This window comes from Pongo abelii, chromosome 2, assembly GCF_028885655.2.
Source record: "Pongo abelii isolate AG06213 chromosome 2, NHGRI_mPonAbe1-v2.0_pri, whole genome shotgun sequence".
Taxonomy (NCBI): Eukaryota; Metazoa; Chordata; class Mammalia; order Primates; family Hominidae; genus Pongo; species Pongo abelii.
The window spans coordinates 205,579,962-205,598,724 of NC_085928.1; the positions used below are offsets into that span (position 1 = coordinate 205,579,962).

General features: G+C 45.6%; 1 protein-coding gene across 3 annotated transcripts; it reads right to left on the reverse strand.

Annotated features, from left to right (window-relative positions):
- Window positions 1–1,318: 1,318 nt before the first annotated feature.
- On the reverse strand, window positions 1,319–16,987 carry APOD (apolipoprotein D). 3 transcript variants are annotated; one of them, XM_063722613.1, is made up of 6 exons: window positions 16,587–16,835; window positions 15,776–15,872; window positions 11,895–12,045; window positions 6,405–6,526; window positions 3,860–3,948; window positions 1,319–1,736 (listed from the first exon to the last, which is right to left on the reverse strand). In XM_063722613.1, exons 3-6 carry the CDS (start codon window positions 12,015–12,017, stop codon window positions 1,501–1,503), a joined length of 570 nt encoding a protein of 189 aa, XP_063578683.1. In that variant the 5' UTR covers window positions 12,018–12,045; window positions 15,776–15,872; window positions 16,587–16,835; the 3' UTR covers window positions 1,319–1,500. The 3 variants fall into 3 exon arrangements, with proteins under 3 accessions (XP_063578683.1, XP_002814483.3, XP_063578684.1); XM_002814437.5 differs by lacking the exon at window positions 15,776–15,872 and having other exon boundaries at window positions 16,591–16,987; XM_063722614.1 differs by lacking the exons at window positions 15,776–15,872; window positions 16,587–16,835 and adding an exon at window positions 15,343–15,460.
- Window positions 16,988–18,763: the final 1,776 nt, after the last annotated feature.

Sequence of the window (18,763 nt, forward strand, 5' to 3'; positions counted from 1 at the left end):
AAACAAACTCAAGGAGTTTTTTTTTGTTTTTGAGATGGAGTCTCGCTCTGTCATCCACGCTGGAGTGCAGTGGCGCAATCTCGGCTCACTGCAAACTCCGCCTCCCGGGTTCAAGCGATTCTCCTGCCTCGGCCTTCTGAGTAGCTAGGACTAAAGGTGCCCGCCACCACAACTGGCTAAGTTTTGTATTTTTAGTAGAGACAGGGTTTCACCATGTTGGGCAGGCTGGTCTTGAACTCCTGACCTCAGGTGATCCACCCGCCTTGGCCTCCCAAAGTGCTGGTATTACAGGCATGAGCCACTGTGCCCGGCCACAAAGAGGTTCTTGAGACCTGTTGGTCCTGGGAAATTGGAGTGCTCATAGGTGTAGCTGCATAACCCTACTGCTTACCTGTGTCTGGCAGGGGTTGGGACTTTCCTGGAGCTCCCTGGCACCCTCTGTGTGCCTCTGCCTTTGCATTCTTCACCTTGGATTATAACTGCATCTTTGTTTCTCCCTCACTAGACTGTGAGCTTCTGTGGGAGGACAGGGATTCTGTATTTTTCAATGCCTGGAATGCGATTGGGCTTCCGTAAATATCGGTTGAATGAATGACAACATATATATATGTATTTTTTTCCTTAAAAGAAACTCCCTATGTTCTTCCCATAGATTCTCCTCTTCCTTACATAAACCTCTAGATGGGCTCATTCTTCAGCCTGGCTGTGAAGATTCGAGGAGAAAGTAAACACTTCAAAGAAACTGCCCCACAGGGACTCCGAACCCCCAAGTAATTCACCCTGAAAGGAGCATCTACTCCAGAATGGGAGCATCTGGATTCAGGTCACCCAGAATATGACTTCGCCATCAGCTTCCCCCACTCCAGAAACAGGATTGTTACCTTTAAACGAGGACAATTCAGTGCTTGGTTTTTTTCAACATAACTGCTTAAGGATTGTTTTTTCTTTTTTCTTTTTAGAGGCAGGGTCTTGCTCTGTTGCCCAGGCTGGAGTGCAGTGGTGCCATCATAGCTCACTGTACCCTCGAATTCTTGGGCTCAAGTGATCCTCCTGCCACCACCTCCTGAGTAGCTAGCACGGGTGTGCACCACCATACCCAGCTAATTTTAAAAACATTTTTGTAGAGGTGAGGTCTTGCTATGTTGCCCAGACTGGTCTTGAACTCCTGGCCTCAGGTGATCCTCCTGCCTCAGCCTCCCAAAGTACTGGGATTACAGGCATGAGGCACCACAACCAGCCTGTTTAAGGATTTCTAAGCATAAGCTTATAATGAAAAACCCACAATAATTAATCCAACTTGGAATCTACTGCGAGCACAGCAGGTCAGCAACAAGTTTATTTTGCAGCTAGCAGGGTAACAGGGTAGGGCATGGCTACGTATTCAGGTCAACTTCCTTTGTCATGGTTGATTAGTTTGTCTTTATGAGGGGTGGGTGGGGTGGGGGAAAGCGAAGCAGAAGAAGTAACATGGAGTGGGTGCAGCCTCCCTGTAGAACCTGGTTACGAGAGCTCGGGGCAGTTCACCTGGTCTGTGACCATCATTTTCTTGACATCAATGTTATTAGAAGTCAGGATATTTTTTAGAAAGTCCACTGTTTCTGGAGGGAGATAAGAGTTTCTTGCCAAGATCCAAACAAAATCCACGTGAAAAAGTTGGATGATGGAGGTACAGGAATACACGAGGGCATAGTTCTCATAGTCGGTGGCCAGGACCCAGTACGGTGCCGATGGCATAACTGAGAACCGGAGAGAGGCAGCATTATTGGAGGGAGAAGGCAAGAGAAATCTCAGGACAACACAAGAAGGCTGGCCCAGACAACCACCCACCAAGCACCCCCACCTCTGATTTTGTTTATCAATCCAGAAACAGAAAGACCCTGGAAAGAAGTTTGGATGAAAGCCTAGACTGAGTGTCTCTGACTTACCCTTTCTAGCACTGTTGGTGACCTGCCTGCCTGCCTCACTCACCCAGAGAGAGAGACAGAGAGAGAGAGACAGCGTTATAGTCATCACTCATCTGCACATTTCAGCTGCTCTGTGTATTCCCAGGCGGACTGAGAACTCTTAAGCCCAGAGTGATTTTGCAAAAATCTGTCTCCCACCTCTGCCAGCAGCAGCATCATGGCCCACCTGCACTCACCCAGGCCAGCACATTCTGCTTTCCTCTCATGGTCCAGTTCTGAAGAATAAATTTACCCAGATACAATACAGAAAACTTCGTGTGTCTCTCCTTATTTGAAAACTTTGACAGTCTCCTATTGTTTATGGAAGAAACTTCAAGCCGTCTAATGCGGCATTCAAGGCCCTTCCTAACCTCATGCCCCTTTCCATGTACACTCCCAGGCTCTAGGCCTCTTTATTCAGGCCTTCTTCTTCTTCTTCTTTTTTTTTTTTGAGATAGAGTTTCGCTTTTGTCGCCCAGGCTGGAGTGCAATGGCGCGATCTTAGCTCACTGCAACCTCCACCTCCTGGGTTCAAACGATTCTCCTGCCTCAGCATCCTGAGTAGCTGGGATTACAGGCACGCGCCACCATGCCCAGCTAATTTTTTGTATCTTTAGTACAGACAGGGTTTCACCATGTTGGCCAGGCTGGTCTTGAACTCCTGACTTCGTGATATGCCTGTATTCAGGCCTTCTTCTATGTTCCAGTTCCCTTCACTTGGAAATCCTTTTCCATAATCTCTCATAATCCTACAAGGCCTAACGCAAACATCTAATCCTTGTTATGCATGTAATAGTTAGCTTTCACTCCAATCCCCGTCCCTGATCCCTATGGGAAAAATACTCAGTTGAGAGTTTGGAGACCTAGGTTTAGGTCCCAGTTCTACTTCTAATGAGTTCAGTGACGGCCTACATCACTCAGCCTGCCTGCACTTTAGCTTCCTTCTTGATAAAAATAACAAGAGAAACTGTGTATAAAGCCCTTTACAGTTTACAGAGCGTGTATATCTGGTTTATTTTCACGACACTGGGCAGTTATTTCTGGCTTGTACATGTGAAGTTAGTTGTCCATATTCATATGTGTGAGAAGAACTGTTTTCTCCTCCCAGCATTCCTTTTTTTGGTCTATAAAATTAGAACTTCCTCTCCGCCCCCCTCTAGGAACTTGACTGGTGTGGGGTGGGGGAGTGGTAGGGGTGAGAAGTGGCAAGTGCAGGGAGTAATTTTTGTAGCTGATGACTTCAGTGTCTGCCCTGCAGGTGGGAAAGGGGCTTTCAAGCACTCTTCGTGTTAGAAAGCCTCACGGTTCTGGGTTGAACTCTCTAGTGTATCTTATCGGAAATAAAACTAATATTTGGTGCTTTCTCTATTGCCTGTGTCCCTTCCTCAGTTAGCTCAGAACCCAGAGGCAAATGCCTGTCATTAGATATCTCACAGGATCCCCAACAATGTGACTGGAAAGTGGCAGAAGCAGGATTCAAACTTGCCGTCACTCTTGTCATCTCTTGCTTCCTAGTTTCTGCACCGTGCAGGTTGTTCTGCTAATATCTGCTAATTTTTCGGGCTCCAGTTTCCTTTGGGAAACAAGACTGGGTTGTGTCTTCTACAGCCCACACCCTGTGTGCACCTACTTGTGTTTCACCTATTGAAACGCTAGCTAGTTATAGTAAATTGCGGGGTCATGTGTCAGTATGTATCCACACTGGGACGTGAGCTCCATAAGTACCAAGGCCAGCTCTGTCTGGCTCATCATGGCAACCCTAGTGCGTGACATGTAGTAAGTGTTTGACAGATAATTATGTGCTGAGTGATTATAGATGCCACTCAGGTGTCTCAGGAATTCTCCAAGCCGGGGCGCTAGCCTTCAGTTTGCATATTTCCTGTCCCTGGATCCTCCTGGGAAAAGTGGATACTTACACCGGGAAAACCTAACTTCCAGCTTGGCAGCCTCTGTGAGGTTAACTGGGGTGGCTTCACCTTCAATTTGATTCACAGTTCCATCAGCTCTGCAGTGAGTAAAAAAAAGAAAAAATACAAAAAACAAGAAAAGAGAAAAGAAAAACAACTCATTGAAAGCCAATAAGCAACAAAAGGCAAGATGTGTGCCACTGAGGACCGTGGCAGCCAACACCGTGATTTCTGGGAAGAGAGACTCTCAAAGGCAGGCTAGACCCAGCTCCATGGCCTGCCCTTTCCCTTGTGACTGTCTGTGAGGCCGAGCAGGGGAAGAGAACAGCGGGTGATAAGAAGCCGCAATTGACAAGCTCCAGGATGGGACAGTATGTTGGGCCCTTCACTTCAACACTATCTCTGACTATCTGCAACGGCCTGAAAGACCAATTCCTGCTCCCAGGCTCCACAGAAAGGGAGAAAAGACAATGGAAAAACAAACAAAACAACCCAACACACAAAGAAGGTTCACTTTTTTTTTTGGAGATGGAGTCTTGCTCTGTCCCTCAGGCTGGAGTGCAGTGGTGCAATCTCGGCTCACTGCAACCTCTACCTCCTGGGTTCAAGCAATTCTCCTCCCTCAGCCTCCCCAGGAGCTGAGATTACAGGCATGTACCACCATGCCTGGCTAATTTTTTGTATCTTTAGTAGAGACGGGGTTTCACCATGTTAGCCAGGCAGGTCTCGAACTCCTGACCTCAGGCAATCTACCTGCCTCAGCTTCCCAAAGTGCTGGGATTACAGGCATGAGCCACCGCGCCTGGCAGATTCACTTCTTTTAAAACGAGAAGGGCCAAAGGAACAGATGAGGATGGACTTGATCACTGAAAATAATGCAAAACAGGGAGACACAAAAGCGTTTCCCTTCTTTGGGCCTCAGTGATATCACGTGACATCGCCTGTCCCATCAAGGGGTCTGAGTCCGGAGTCTCCCTCCAGTTCAGCAAGCCTCTGAGTGAGTGTGGGGGATTTCAATGTAGGCCAAGTAAAAGGAGGCAGTGAAGAAACATTTACTTTATCTCAGTGATTCTCAGGTATGCCCAGATTTTGGAGACATTAAAAGTGAAGAAATACATATCTCACAATTGATGCCACCTGACAATTAGCAGTGTCATTCCTTTCTTAGTGGCATATAACGCAGTGGCGTGTCTTAAAAGCTGGGGGCTTAGATTGGATGCAATACTTTCACCTCTTTGAATGAGCCTGCTTTCTAGATGACTCCCAACGGCCCCATGAACGTGGGAGAAGGGGAAAGGTGTGGAAATGGAGGCACCAAAGGGAGGGTGCTAAGGCATCAGGGTGCTCTTCCTAGGAAGCCAACAGAGGAGAGGATGTCTGTTTATCAATCCTCAAGGCAGAGCAGGGAGGCCAACTGAAATTAGAGCAGTCGTATGTGTTAGAAAGTCAGTAGGTTGGCCGGGCGTGGTGGCTCACGCCTGTAATCCCAGCACTTTGGGATGCTAATGGGGGGGGCGGACCACGAGGTCAGGAGATCAAGACCAGCCTGGCTAACGTGGTGAAACCCCGTCTCTACCAAAATACAATTAAAAAAAAAAAGTCAGTAGGTTAATGCTATGGTTAGTGGTGACGGATGTCCTAGAAACAGGACAATGAGCAACAGGCCAGGGATTCTGGGAACTGTGCTCTGATGTTCCCAAGTACATTCTCTGTTTATCACCATGTAAAGCTGGAGACCGTGCCCTCCTCTCTCATCTGGATCTCAGACAGCTGGGGAAGATGGTCTGTTTCTATCTGCATACGTTAACTTAGCAAGAAACCAGTCTCCTCCCAACAGACTGCCCTTTTCACCGTCAATTGCATTTGGCTCCAGAACGGTTTTCAGGACACCAGTCTCTGACCATGAAGTCACAACACGTTCATGGAAAAACTGCATTTGTATTTTCAAGAGTGGAAGGTGGGTAGGAAGGAGCTCTTCCTGGGGCTCTTTTTAAGTTTATATTTGCGTTCCAAAGCGTAACTTTTTGGATTAATTATTGTGTTAGAAGCCTTCAGTAATAGAAGTGTACACTTCTAAAGGATATCCTGTTTACATAACCTAGAGTGTGAATATTGTGTATGTGATTCTTGCTTAATAAGAAAAGGAGCTTTCTGATAGATTAAGCTGCCCAGAGATGGGATGAACTGTCCTGGAAGGCGATGAGCTCCCAGTTCCTGGAAGTGTTTGAACAAAGCTGGATGCTTCTGTCAGCAGATGGTGTCGAAGCGGCTTCTCTCCCAGACTGGAGGTCAGAGGAGACGGTCTTGATGTTCTTTGCTACCAGAGTATCTATTTTGCAGTGAGGGCAGGAGCCCTGTCAGTTTGTGCCCCGCAGGTGGTAATGGATCCTAGTCCTTGCCGTCCTTGCCTGCCAAAAGCTTTCCTCTCAATTCCTGCTAGGAGCAGGCAGTCCCGACCCAGCAAGTTTCCCATCCCTGACCCAGGCTGCCGGACACCCAGTCACTCTGGGTCAGTACTCCGCAGGCCTGGTCCCGGGCGCCCACAGCCACTCACCTCAACTCCTGGTTTAACACTTTGATCTTTCCGTTTTCCATTAGTGAGTAGTTGGCCTGGATGCAGCGTCCGTTCTCAAAGGTTGTTGGGATCTTCTCAATTTCGTACCATCTTCCGAGATACTGCAGAGACAACAAGCAGAGCAAAACCCTGTGATTCTCTGGGGACCTGCAACCTCTTCCCCATTGTCGTGCAGACGCAGAGCCCTGTCCTGGGGAAGACAGACAAAATGGGCCTCATTGTTCCCAGTGGCAACTGGGCAAGAGATTGATTGCAATGAGAATCCCTGACTAGGATGGGATGTGTGGGCGGGGGGTGAATGCTGAGTAAAGGGCTCTTCTCGGTGCCCACTTCAGCCAGAATCGCTGTGACATTCTAGACTCTGTAAAAAAAGGGGATGATGGGAAATACCTTTCATCTGAAACAGTGCACAATTCTACAAGTCATCTTTGAATCTTGTGCAAAGTCAGATGTGTTCGCTGTGGGGAGCTAGGACTCCAGAGCGCACGGAACTTTCCTCATCTGACCCTGAGGAGGGATTTGGTCACCAAGGCTTTGGAGAGGTGGTGGGGATTTGAAAGATCTGTATCGTGCTTTCTCTAGGGGCCTGCGCTCAGTCCAGACTTCAAGTGTATACAGTTAGCTTTAAAGGAAGCTGCCACTGTGTGGGGAAGGTCGAGGGAACCAGGCCCTCGTAGGCTGCCGGGCACGCGTTGCAGGGAGACCATACCAGTTTACAACCTCTGCGGAGGGCAGTTTGGCAATATCTAGCAAAGCTAAAAATACATATTATACTCTTTGGCCCAGCAGTTTCACTTCTGGGAATGCATCCTCCTGATATAAGAAATGATGTATGTGTAAAGTTGTTCATTACAGTACCGTTTGTAATAATACAAGATAGGAAACAGCCTATGTGAGCATTAGTAGGGGGCTGGCTGAGTAAACGATGGCATATCCAGACAATGGAATTTTACTTCCTCCTTTCAAAAGAGTGATATGCAGTGATTTCTAATATTTAATGACAAAAGAGTCAGGTACAAAGTAGTGTATATATTAAGGTACCTTTTGTGTAAAAATGGAGAAAATGGTTATTACGTTGGTTTTCTGTTGCTGCTATAATAAATTACCACAAGCTTCAAACAGCACAGATTTATTATCCTGCAGTTGTGTAAGTCAGAAGTCTGACAGGTCTCACTGGGCTGAACTCAAAGTGTTGGCTGTGTTTCCCTCTGGGAGCTCTAGAGGAGGATCAGTTTCCTTGCCTTTTCCAAGTTCTACAGGCTGCCTACATTCCTTGGCTTGGGGCTTCCTCTATTTTCAAAGCCAGCAAAAGGAAGTCAGATCCTTCTCACATTGCATCTCTCTGACTCTTATGCCATCATCAAACCTCTCTCTCTGACCACAGCTGGGAAAGATTCTCTGCTTTTAAGGATTTATGTGATTAGATTGAGTTCCCCTGGATTATCAAGGCTAATCTGGCCATCTCAAGGCTCATAACTTCGATCACATTTGCAAAATCCGTTTTCCCATGCAAAGTAAAATTCACAAAGTTAGGGCGTGGACACCTTTGGAAGCCACTCTTCTGCTTACCACAGTTATTATGTGTTTGCTTGTATATGTAAATATTATCTGTAAAATTACATAATACATGGTTTTTACTAGTTGCTACTGTGGAGGGAAACTGAGGTACAGAGGTGGGAGGGAAACTTTATGTGGTGTATTCTTTTACACCTTTAGGATTTTGAACAATGTAAATATATTTACCTAGTTAAAATACTAATTAGAATTTTTTTTTTTTTTTTTGAGATGGAATCTCACTATGTCACCAGAGTGGAGTGCAGTGGTGCAATCTGGGCTCACTGCAATCTCTGCCTCCCGGGTGCAAGCAATTCTCCTGCCTCAGCCTCCCGAGTAGCTGGGATTGCAGGCACGTGCCACCAAGCCCGGCTAATTTTTGTATTTTTACTAGAGACGGGGTTTCACCCTGTTGGTCAGGATGGTCTCGATCTCCTGACCTCGTGATCCGCCCGCCTCGGCCTCCGAAAGTGCTGGGATTACAGGCATGAGCCACCGTGCCCGGCCTATTTTAGAAATTTAAAAACAAAAAGAGATGTGCTCACCTTCAGAGTCAGAACTTGAGAGGATGCTGCACACAGGTGAGTATTGCTTCAGCTTTCCGCTCAAATATACGCCACATTCATGACCATAAAGTTCTACTCACTTATTCAAGCACAGCTTTCAATTAAAGCCACTGAACTTAACATTCACTTAAAGTACCAAAGAATAAGGTTAGAGGTTAACTGGTTTCATAGACATTCTCAGAAGCAGCTCCATTTTCTATAGTGCATTCAAATCTGTTCTGTTTCTGTTAAAGTGAGTTTAGTGCCCCACAGTAAAAACCAAGGAAGCATGATTTTTCAGAAAAGAGGAAACTCAGAGCTTCCTTATGATCTCATATTATTTTTGCAAAGGCTTCTTAATCTTTTCAGATCTCTGGTCAGTATTGAAAAAGAATCCTAGAAAAGAAGAGGTAAAACTCTATCTATTTGCAGATGACATATAAAATATCCTAAGAAATCTAAAACAGAGACAAAACCAAAAACTACTGGATCTAATGAGTTCAGCAAGGTTACAAGATACAAGATGAATATTCAAAAATCAAATGTATTTCTCGGCCGGACGCAGTGGCTCATGCCTGTAATCCCAGGACTTTGGGAGGCCGAGGCGGGTGGATCACTTGAGGTCAGGAGTTCAAGAGCAGCATAGCCAACATCGCGAGACCCCATCTCTATAAAAAATTTAAAAATTAGCCGGGCATGGTGGCACGCACCTGTAATACCAGCTACTCAGGAGGCTGAGGCAGGATAATCTCTTGAACCTGGGAGGCAGAGGTTGCAGTGAGCTGATATGGTGCCACTACACTCCAGCCTGGGTGACAGAGCAAGACTCTGTCACACACACAAAAAAATATATACATATATAAATATATTTCTCTACTTGCAATGAACAATTTGCAGATGAAATTAAGAAAATTCCATTTAAAAGGCCGGGCACAGTGGCTTGCTCACGCCTGTAATCCTAGCACTATGGGAGGCCGAGGCGGACGGATTGCCTGAGCTCAGGAGTTCGAGACCAGCCTGGGCAACACGGTGAAACCCCGTCTCTACTAAAATACAAAAAAACTTCGCCAGGTGTGGCAGTGTGTGCCTGTAGTCCCAGCTACTTGGGAGGCTGAGGCAGGAGAATTGCTTGAACCCGGGAGGCGGAGGTTGCAGTGAGCCAAGATGGTGACACTGCACTCCACCCTGGGTGACAAAGTGAGACTCTGTCTCAAAAAAAAAAAAAAAAAAAGAAAGAAAAAGAAGAAAATTCCATTTACAATAACATCAAAAGAATAAAATATTTGGGAATTAATTTGACCAAAGAAACGTAAAACAACTTATACTCTGAAAACTACGAAGTATTGTTGAAAGAAATTAAAGATGACCTAATTCAATGGAAAGATACACTATGTTGACAAGTTAGAAGACTTAATATTGTTAAGATGGCAATACTCCCCAAATTGATCTTCAGATTTAATGCAATCTGTATCAAATTCCAATTGGATTATTTGCAGAAATTGACATGCTGATCCTAAAATTCATATGAAAATGTAAGGGACACAGAATAGCCAGAAGAACAAAGTTGGAGGACTCATGTGTTCTTATTTCAAAGCTTACCTCAAGGCTTTGATTACTACAAAGCTATAGTAATCAAGACTGTGTGGTACTGGAATAAGTATAGACATATGGATCAATAGAACTGAGAGAGCAAAAATAAACTCTCACATATACAGTCAATTGATTTCCTATAAGGATTTCCTACAAGAATATTATTTGGCAATAAAAGGGGATATAGTATTGATACATGCAACAATGTGGATGAACCTTGAAAACGTTCAGTAAACCAGTCATGAAAGACCACATATAGTATGATTTCATTTTTATCAAATGTGCAGAATAGGCAAATTTGGAGACAGAAAGTAGATTAGTGGTTGCCTGGGGCTGGAAGGGTTGGAGGGGAGATGGAGACTCTGTGAATGGGTACGAGGTTTCTTTTCGGAACAGTGAAATGTTCTAAATCGATTGTAGTGGTGATGGTTGCGTAACTCTGTGATGATACTAACAACAATCGAAAGTGAAAAGCTACTTTAAACAAGTGAATTACGTGGTATACAAATTATATCTCAATAAAGTTGCCATTTTTTAAATCCTGCTTTAATTCTCAAAGGACTTTTATAAATACACATCAGTTATCATTTCCAAAGTGCTTTGGGATTTGTATCCAAAAGCGAAAATATAACTCAGATTCCTTGGATCTTTTCTTTAAAGCCTCCCTGTGGTCTATCAGAGTTACCTGAATAAAGGGATCAGCCTGTAAGTGGAGCAAGTCAGTGCAGACGTCAGTGTACTCTATGGCCTCCTCCTCCCACACCTGTATCTCCTGATCCCATGGATGGTGCTCCTTCTCCCACCCAGCATCCCCTCAGAGGCCCCAACACTCATTCACCTTGAGGAGCGAGTGTATGATAACAACTTCAATGTTACTGTTGCCATTCTTAAAAGAGATCCAAACCTTCTCCTAAGGAGAGGAAGTCTTAAGGGTGAGATTCCAGGCTTGAGTAGCAACAGTGGGAGCCTGTGAGTTCTGTCCTCCAATAGCTGCCTCTTTCTGCCGCCCTCTTCCTTCCCCTCCCCCTACACCCCAGGAAGAAAGACCATCTATGGAGGAGCTCGTTGTATTGATGACATTTTAGAGCAGGTACCAAGAAAGCCCCCTGGGGAATTTTGGGCTTTCCTGGGCCCTGTTTGAGTGACCTTTGCGTGCCCTGCACTGCTGAGAAGCCTGGTTTTGAATGCTACTTGCATTTACCAGCTGCGTGAGCTGGGGAGGGAGATTCCGATGCTCCATTTGTAGAACAGGGATAATAGCTCTGTAGCAGCTATTGTGGTTCCCTGGTCCTGTATCCCCTCAGCCCACCTCTGAGTTCAACGCAGCCATGGTAAGCAATTCCCAGACACCGCCAGCCTCCCACCTGAGACCCTGTGTCTCTCCTCTGCCAGGGGGCTCAGCTAGAGCCATGGATGCTCCCATGGCCTGCTGGCAGCAGCTGTGGGACAATCGGAGCGGCATGCTCCACCTGTCCTCAGAGGGTGCCCAGTATGACTGACCCTGACAGCCCAGGGTGACAGCTCAGGAACGCACCCTTTATTGCTTCTGTGCTGTCTCCAACTCACCTTCCCACCTGCTCTCGTGCGTCCTGGGATCATCCCAAACCTCTCTGCCTGCAGTCTTTGTCTCAGCAGATGTCTGCTTTGGGGAAACCCCAAATAAGATAAATACTTGTCCCAAGGTGTGCAGTGGAAATTAAAGCAGCATAATTAAATTGAACCTTGTAGAATGCTTATTCACAGTGGAGGCAGCAAAACAAACGGGAGGTTCGCCTTTTACCTTATTCACGTCAAAATTCTCCTGCACCGGAGGCTTGGGGCACTTCCCAAGATGAAATGCTTGTCCCTTTGCCGCACCGAAGAGGCCAGCCAGTGTGGAAAGCAGCAGCAGCAGCATCACCATCTTGGGGCTGGGTGGCTGGAGAAGGGACCTGGAGTTGCGGGAACGCAAAGCAGCTGGGGTTGTCATTCTGAGCCTTCTAAGGCCACGCAATCATGAAGCAAGAGTGCTGTGCCCATGGGCCCCTCTGTGGGCGATCTCTCCTCTTCTCTCCCCAGCCCATGTGAACCCTCATCCTGCAGGGGAACACCTGCCTGTCCGTGTTGCTGTGAGGCCTTCCTCAGAGCCTCTGCACCTCCACGAGGGCGCTCTCTGCCTGGTATTCTGGTTTGTTGGATTGATTTTGCACCCCTCTCTCACCTAATTATGCATCTCCCAGGATGGGCACTGTGTCTAGTTCTCCTCAGAATCACCCACGGACCTCAAAGTGTCGGCTCAGTACATACTTGTCAAATGAACAGAAACAATGTGGAGAGGGCTATGTAAAGTGGGGGACGTGGAGGGGGCTATGTAAAGTGGGGGATTAAAGCCTCCAAGCGAACCACGAAAGACACAAAACCAAACGAAACGTTGCCCAACACTTACTGTCCTCTGAGATACTTCGGGGAGATGCCTCTCTGACATCACCCCTCCCCCTGCCCTCGTCTTGCTGGCTGTTCTACCAGCCCAAGAGTGCGCTTGGAAACCTTAACAGGGAGCAGCCTGCTGGGGGCTCCAGGGTCATCCCAGCCAGGTTCAAACTGTGACTCTGCCCTGTGCTAAGTATAACTGTGTCCAATTTATGCCTTAGCTTCTTTGTCTAGTAAATGGGAATAATTATCATTCCTAGCTCATGAATTTTTGTGAGAATTAAATGAGATAATATACAGAGAGTACTTAGAGGAGTGTCTGATACAGAGTAAATGCTCAATAAATGCTAGTTATTATCAAAAGCAGAAAGATGATGGTATTTCCTAGGTATTTCCCAGGTTTCTTCTTTCTTTCTTTCTTTCTTTTTTTTTTTTTTTGACATTCTGTTGAGGGTTTTTGTTTTGTTTTGTCTTGTTTTGAGATGGAGTCTCACTCTGTCACCCAGGCTGGAGTGCAGTGGCACGATCTCGGCTCATTGCAACCTCTGTCTCCTGGGTTCAAGTGATTCCCCTGCCTCAGCCTCCTGAGTAGCTGGGATTACAGGTGTCCACCACGACTCCCAGCTAATTTTTGTATTTTTAGTAGAGATGGGGTTTCACCATGTTGGCCATGCTGGTCTCAAACTCCTGACCTCAGGGGATCCACCCACCTTGGCCTCCCAAAGTGCTGGGATTACAGGCCTGAGCCACCGCAACGGCCTGTTGAGGGTATTTTTCATAGATGAAGTTCATTAAATCAGAGAAGGACTGTCAGCTGATGTGTAACTGTGCAACAAGCATTTCAACCCCAAGAGTCCTTTGGCAGCAGAAGCTGGCTTTGAAGGGGGGCAGCAAGGCAGGGAGACAGAGGCTGCAGAACTGTGTGCAGGTTCTGGGCATTTGAAGCTCCCCCGTTTCCTTCACTGACTCGCTGTCAATTTGCTCCTTTCCTTGTGACTCCTTGCCTGTAGCTTGCACACGAGCTATTTCCAGCTCTCTGCATTTCTCCCTGTAATGATGATGACTGATGCAATGCAAGCAAAATGTTCTCAGATCTGAGCATTTCAAAGGATGTGTCATTGCAGGAATAATTATAACTGCTTTATTATGAGTCTCTAAACCTCTAAATACCCTTTAATAATCAATAGCTTTTTTTTCCCTGGAGGTTTTGTTGCCTGGTTTTCAAAAGAACAGTTATGTAATGAGCGGAAGCTTGCCAGCTAGGGTTGCTGCAGGGGGAGATGGTTGCTGAGGCCCCTTTGAGCAAGTCTGCAACGGGGCCACTTTCCTTGGTCTTTGAGGCTCCGTTTCTCATCAGCTCCACCACTGTGTAAACAAAACCTGTCTTTTAACCTTTTGGGGGATGATGAATTTATAGAAATGCAGCCTAAACCCACACAAATTTGCATCCATTTTAAAGAGATCTTTAATTCTACTTAGTAGGCCCAAGCTGAAAGCCTGGCCCAGAGGATCAAACCTCAAAGACTGGCCACACAGTATGCACATTCCACAAGGTCCCCACACTGGATAGGACCTTAGAGGTCATCTCTCTAGCCCTACTTCCAAGGTGTACAGATGGGGAAGCTGGTGCCTGGAAGGGGCAGAGAGCTGGGACTCGGGCTCCATCTCCCCATCTCCTGTCCGCAGCACCCTGAACCTTCTTCTTCTTGCACCGCCATAGGGCCTTTCAATAACCCCCCGCCTCTGTGACCTGATGAGTCTCACCACAACATGACACTTACAACAAAAGTCAGTTCTACATCTTACTCTGATGAAATATTCTCTTGTGAGCTGAAACAGATTCTTTACCTCAGTAGGAGGATTTCAGAACAACCCTTTTGACTGCCTCTCTTCCAAAGATGCCTCTTGGTTACATTAGTTTTATTCCTGTGGTTAAAACTCCTTGTGAGGCCAGGCGCGGTGGCTCAAGCCTGTAATCCCAGCACTTTGGGAGGCTGAGGCAGGTGGATCACCTGAGGTCGGGAGTTCGAGACCAGCCTGACCAACATGGAGAAACCCTGTCTCTACTAAAAATAAAAAAATTAGCCGGGCATGGTGGTGCATGCCTGTAATCCCATGCTTCCTGTAATTACATGCACGCCTGTAATTGGGAGGCTGAGGCAGGAGAATTGCTTGAACCTGGGAGGTGGAGGTTGTGGTGAGCCGAGATTGCACCATTGCACTCCAGTCTGGGCAACAAGAGCAAAACTCTGTCTCAAAACAAACAAGACAACAACAACAACAACAACAACAAACTCCTTGTGAGAGAAAGGGCGGACAGCATCCATCATAGTTTTCAATGTCCTTTCATTCTAATTTACTCATTACTTATTGAGCATGTTATTAATGTGTACTTAAGACCTTGGGTAACATATGGATTATATACGACATATATTTTTGCATCTTCTTCTGATACCAATAGGAAGATTGTTCTAATGAGGAGTTTAAATACTTTACAAAATAAGTATAATTTAAATATTATTTTTGGCCAGGCATGATGGCTAACGCCTATAATCCCAACACTTTGGGAAGCTGAGGCGGGAGGATCACTTGAGGTTAGGAGTTTGAGACCAGCCTGGCCAACAGGGTGAAACCCCATCTCTACTAAAAATACAAAAATTATGCCAGGCGTGGTGGCTCATGCCTGTAATCGCAGCACTTTGGGAGAATGAAGTGGGTGGATCACCTGAAGTCAAGATTTTGAGACCAGCCTGGCCAACATGGTGAAATCCCGACTCTACTAAAAATACAAAAAATTAGCCAGGTGTGGTGGCAAGTACCTGTAATCACAGCTACTCGGGAGGCTGATGCAGGATAATTGCTTGAACGTGGGAGGCAGAGGTTGCAGTAAGCCAAGATCGCACCATTGCACTCTAGCTTGGGCAACAGAGCAAAAACTCCATCTCAAACAAACAAACAAACAAAAAATACTAAAATTAGCTGGGCATGGTGGTGCAGTCCTGTAATCCCAGCTACTTGGGAGGCTGAGACACAAGAATGGCTCGAACCTGGGAGGCGGAGGCTGTAGTGAGCCGAGATCGCGCCAGTGCACTCCAGCCTGGGTGACAGAGTGAGACTCCGTCTCAAAAAAAAAAATATATTATTTTTAACAGAATATGAGGTAATTAAAAAGCAATCCTACTAAGGTTACAGTGCATCCACCTTGGGCCTGGCACTAGCTGGAAATCACTGCTCCACTAGCATTAAGCTTACCCGTGGAGAAGCCCCAGTCTCCGGATTTTAAGGGTACTATATGCACTCAGTCTCCACAGCACCTCCTCTGGAGGCGACCTCTGCTGACACTCTCTTCCTACCTACAAGGTGAATTTGCTCGGGTTACTTCCTGGTAAACTACGAAGCCACAATGTAAGCCTAGGCCTGGGGACAGGCTAGAATGTAAGCCTAGGTCTCCCACAAGGCCGCGCTCTTACTGCCTGGGGACACAGCCCCTGACCTCAAAGATCTGCAGAACGTGAAGGACTAGATTTTGAAATTTCACCTCATAAAATAAAATAGGTTCCAATAAGTCATTAGGTCTCAAAGACTCATTTAGCCATTAAATATAACAAGACACGTATCTCCCAAACACAATATTTTATGCCATATTGTTAAATGCATTTTCTATTCACACCATTAATTCCAGTTTCCAGATTATTTTACTGCGATGCACAGTTGGACAGCTCGCTGAGAATTCACCTAGTACGGTGTTTGTGCAGGGAAAAATTCCTCATTGTCCAGTTTGGAGGGGTAAGCAAAAGACGCTGGGATGAGTTCACACTGGGTTTGGTTTTATCTTAGGCATGTTGCTAGTGTATCTGAACCTCAGCTTTATCACTGGAAAAATGGCTCTGATAATACCTACCTTGTACATTTGTTTGAGGAAAAATGAGAACAAGTCTAAAGCTACCGGCACAAGCTCTCAATCAGTGGTAATTATATGTAGCTGAAATGGGGCAATGGAGAGTCTAGACCGTTTCTATTTTAGACATTATTGTCATAAATGAAAAGCTTAAAACTACAGTACATACCTTTTCTTTCAAGATGAAGGCAGTTTCCAGATGCAGAATCAGCCGATTTGAGATGCCTGTCTTGGTGACTGGTCTCTCCCAAGCTATTTTATAAGCTTCTTCAGGTCTCTGATGTTTACTTTTCATGTATGCCACGCCCCCCGCCCCCATCCAGTCAGGAGGGCTGGCCTAAAAGCTTAGCCTGTATCGAAACACAAAGATGGGATGTTGTGTCCATCCTCCTCCCCCAATTTCCTTCACAGCTGCTCCCTGAAGAAGAAATGAGATATTGTTTTCGTGTGTGTGTGTGTGGGTGTGTGTGTGGGTGTGTGCAAGAAAGAGAGAGAGAGAGTATGTGTGAGAGAAAGACAAAGTATATTTTCATCTAAAACTTTTTTTTTTGCTATGTGGATTTTCTAATTTAATTTTTTTTGGTCAGAATGCACTTTTAAGTTCCAGCAGGACGTGTTGCAACATGTTTTCAAACATCTGGTATTTATTTTTCATTTTTGTGTAAATGAAAAATCAACAAGCTCATTTCCTGAAGTGGAACATGGAGTTCCTGACTCCACTAATGGGAGTCAGGTAATGGAGCGAGGGTTATGAGTCAAAGCTGGCTTTCTGCATGATCCTGGGCAGCCCCCTAACTTCTCTGAGCCACAGTCTCCTCGTTGTAAGTAGGGGCTGTCATTCTTTCTCCACCAGAGCCAGATGTGTAGGGGAGATACCAGTTCTCTAACAACTGGGGCTAAAAGTTGAGAACGCGGAAGACATCTTCTGTCACTCTGTTCTCTGTCCTTTTTATGACCCTTCCAGCCACATGTTCAAGACAGTCTGTCACTGCTTGGGGGTGGGGGTGGGGGGATGGGGAGTGTGGACTTAAACCCAGGGGTGCTTTTGGTCCAGCCTTATCTCTCCTGGTGGAATGAACAACTTTGACTCTTGTGAGTGAGATTCTATGTCTTTGTGAGAGGCAGGAGGTATGTTTAGAGACATTTAGATAAGGCAGTGACTTCGTAGTAGACTTAGACTCCTAAATAAAATTCATTCTAAAATATGTAAGCAACAGAGATACATTTACAGCACTGAGTCTATAAACATGAAAACAACAACACAGATCCTTAACATCCCAAACGTTGTGAGCTCTTTCTTTAAGATGTTCTTCGCCTTTTCAGAAACATAAGAAATTCTTATTCCCGCCCAGGGCCTGCCTCTTGCGGACCTCCTGTGCTGCCCTCCCCTAAGAGCTCTGCGTAGCTCCCTTCGTCACTCCAGGTCCCTGCTCAGATGACACTTTTCCCTAAAAAGCTTCCTGACCTTTCAAAAATAGCACTCTTGTCACCGTCCCTTTCCCCGCTTCATTATATCTTTACCCGAAATTTTCTCCTTTATTTATACATTATCCTGCTTAGTATGTTTTCCCCAGGAGGATAGGAGCTCGAGGGGTGCCAGGAATTTGTCTCTTTGACTCTGTGTTGTACCCCAGTGGCTAAGCACATACTAAGTGCTCAGTAAATACTTATAAATTAAACGGTTGCTATCCAAAGAACTTAATGAGTTTCTAAGATATACGAAAGGCACCAGAGGTAATATTCATGCGATTTTGATTTCAATTGTATTTCTGGAAAAGCACTAGCCTGTATGTTTCTGTCTTCTTCACCTGTATCACATTTGCCACCAAGAATTGCCTGTCATTGAAGAAATACACAATTAGCCTCTTTTCAGCCTAATACAAAAAAATTCTCCTCTAAGCAGTTGCACAGTTTTCCACAAAGCAATGTTGCCTAAGTTTCCAAATATGTATGTTGGAGTTGGAGATCTCTATGTATTTTAGCCCTCAGCACTGAAGTCGGCAACCCTGGAGCTGATGGTCCAGGTCTAGGAGACACAGCGGGAGAAAAGCCACACGATCTTCCTAGGTCTCAGTTTATTTTTTCTGTAAATATTGGTAAATGATATATCTTAGGGAAATCCTCTCTTCACATGTTTCTGGAATGTATAGCCAGTAACAAATTCTTAAGCAACATAAAACAAATCAGACCTATCTTCTAAACAAGTGTTTATTTTTAAGTCCCAAAATAAATACACATTTGTTCAAAACAATTAAAATAGTACCAAAATGCAGGACTCAGGAAATGTAAGCACCTCATAATCCCACACCTCAGAGATAAGCATTATTTTGTTTGTAATTATT

Bases quoted from the DNA above. Each gene is read 5' to 3' on its own strand.
- APOD (XM_002814437.5), bottom strand. From the start codon at position 12,017: ATGGTGATGCTGCTGCTGCTGCTTTCCACACTGGCTGGCCTCTTCGGT. The intron at 6,527-11,894 runs GTAAAAGGCGAA...TTGTCTCTGCAG, and splicing joins AGAATTTTGACGTGAATAAG to TATCTCGGAAGATGGTACGA. The intron at 1,737-3,859 runs GTAAGTATCCAC...TCCGGTTCTCAG, and splicing joins GGAAGTTAGGTTTTCCCGGT to TTATGCCATCGGCACCGTAC.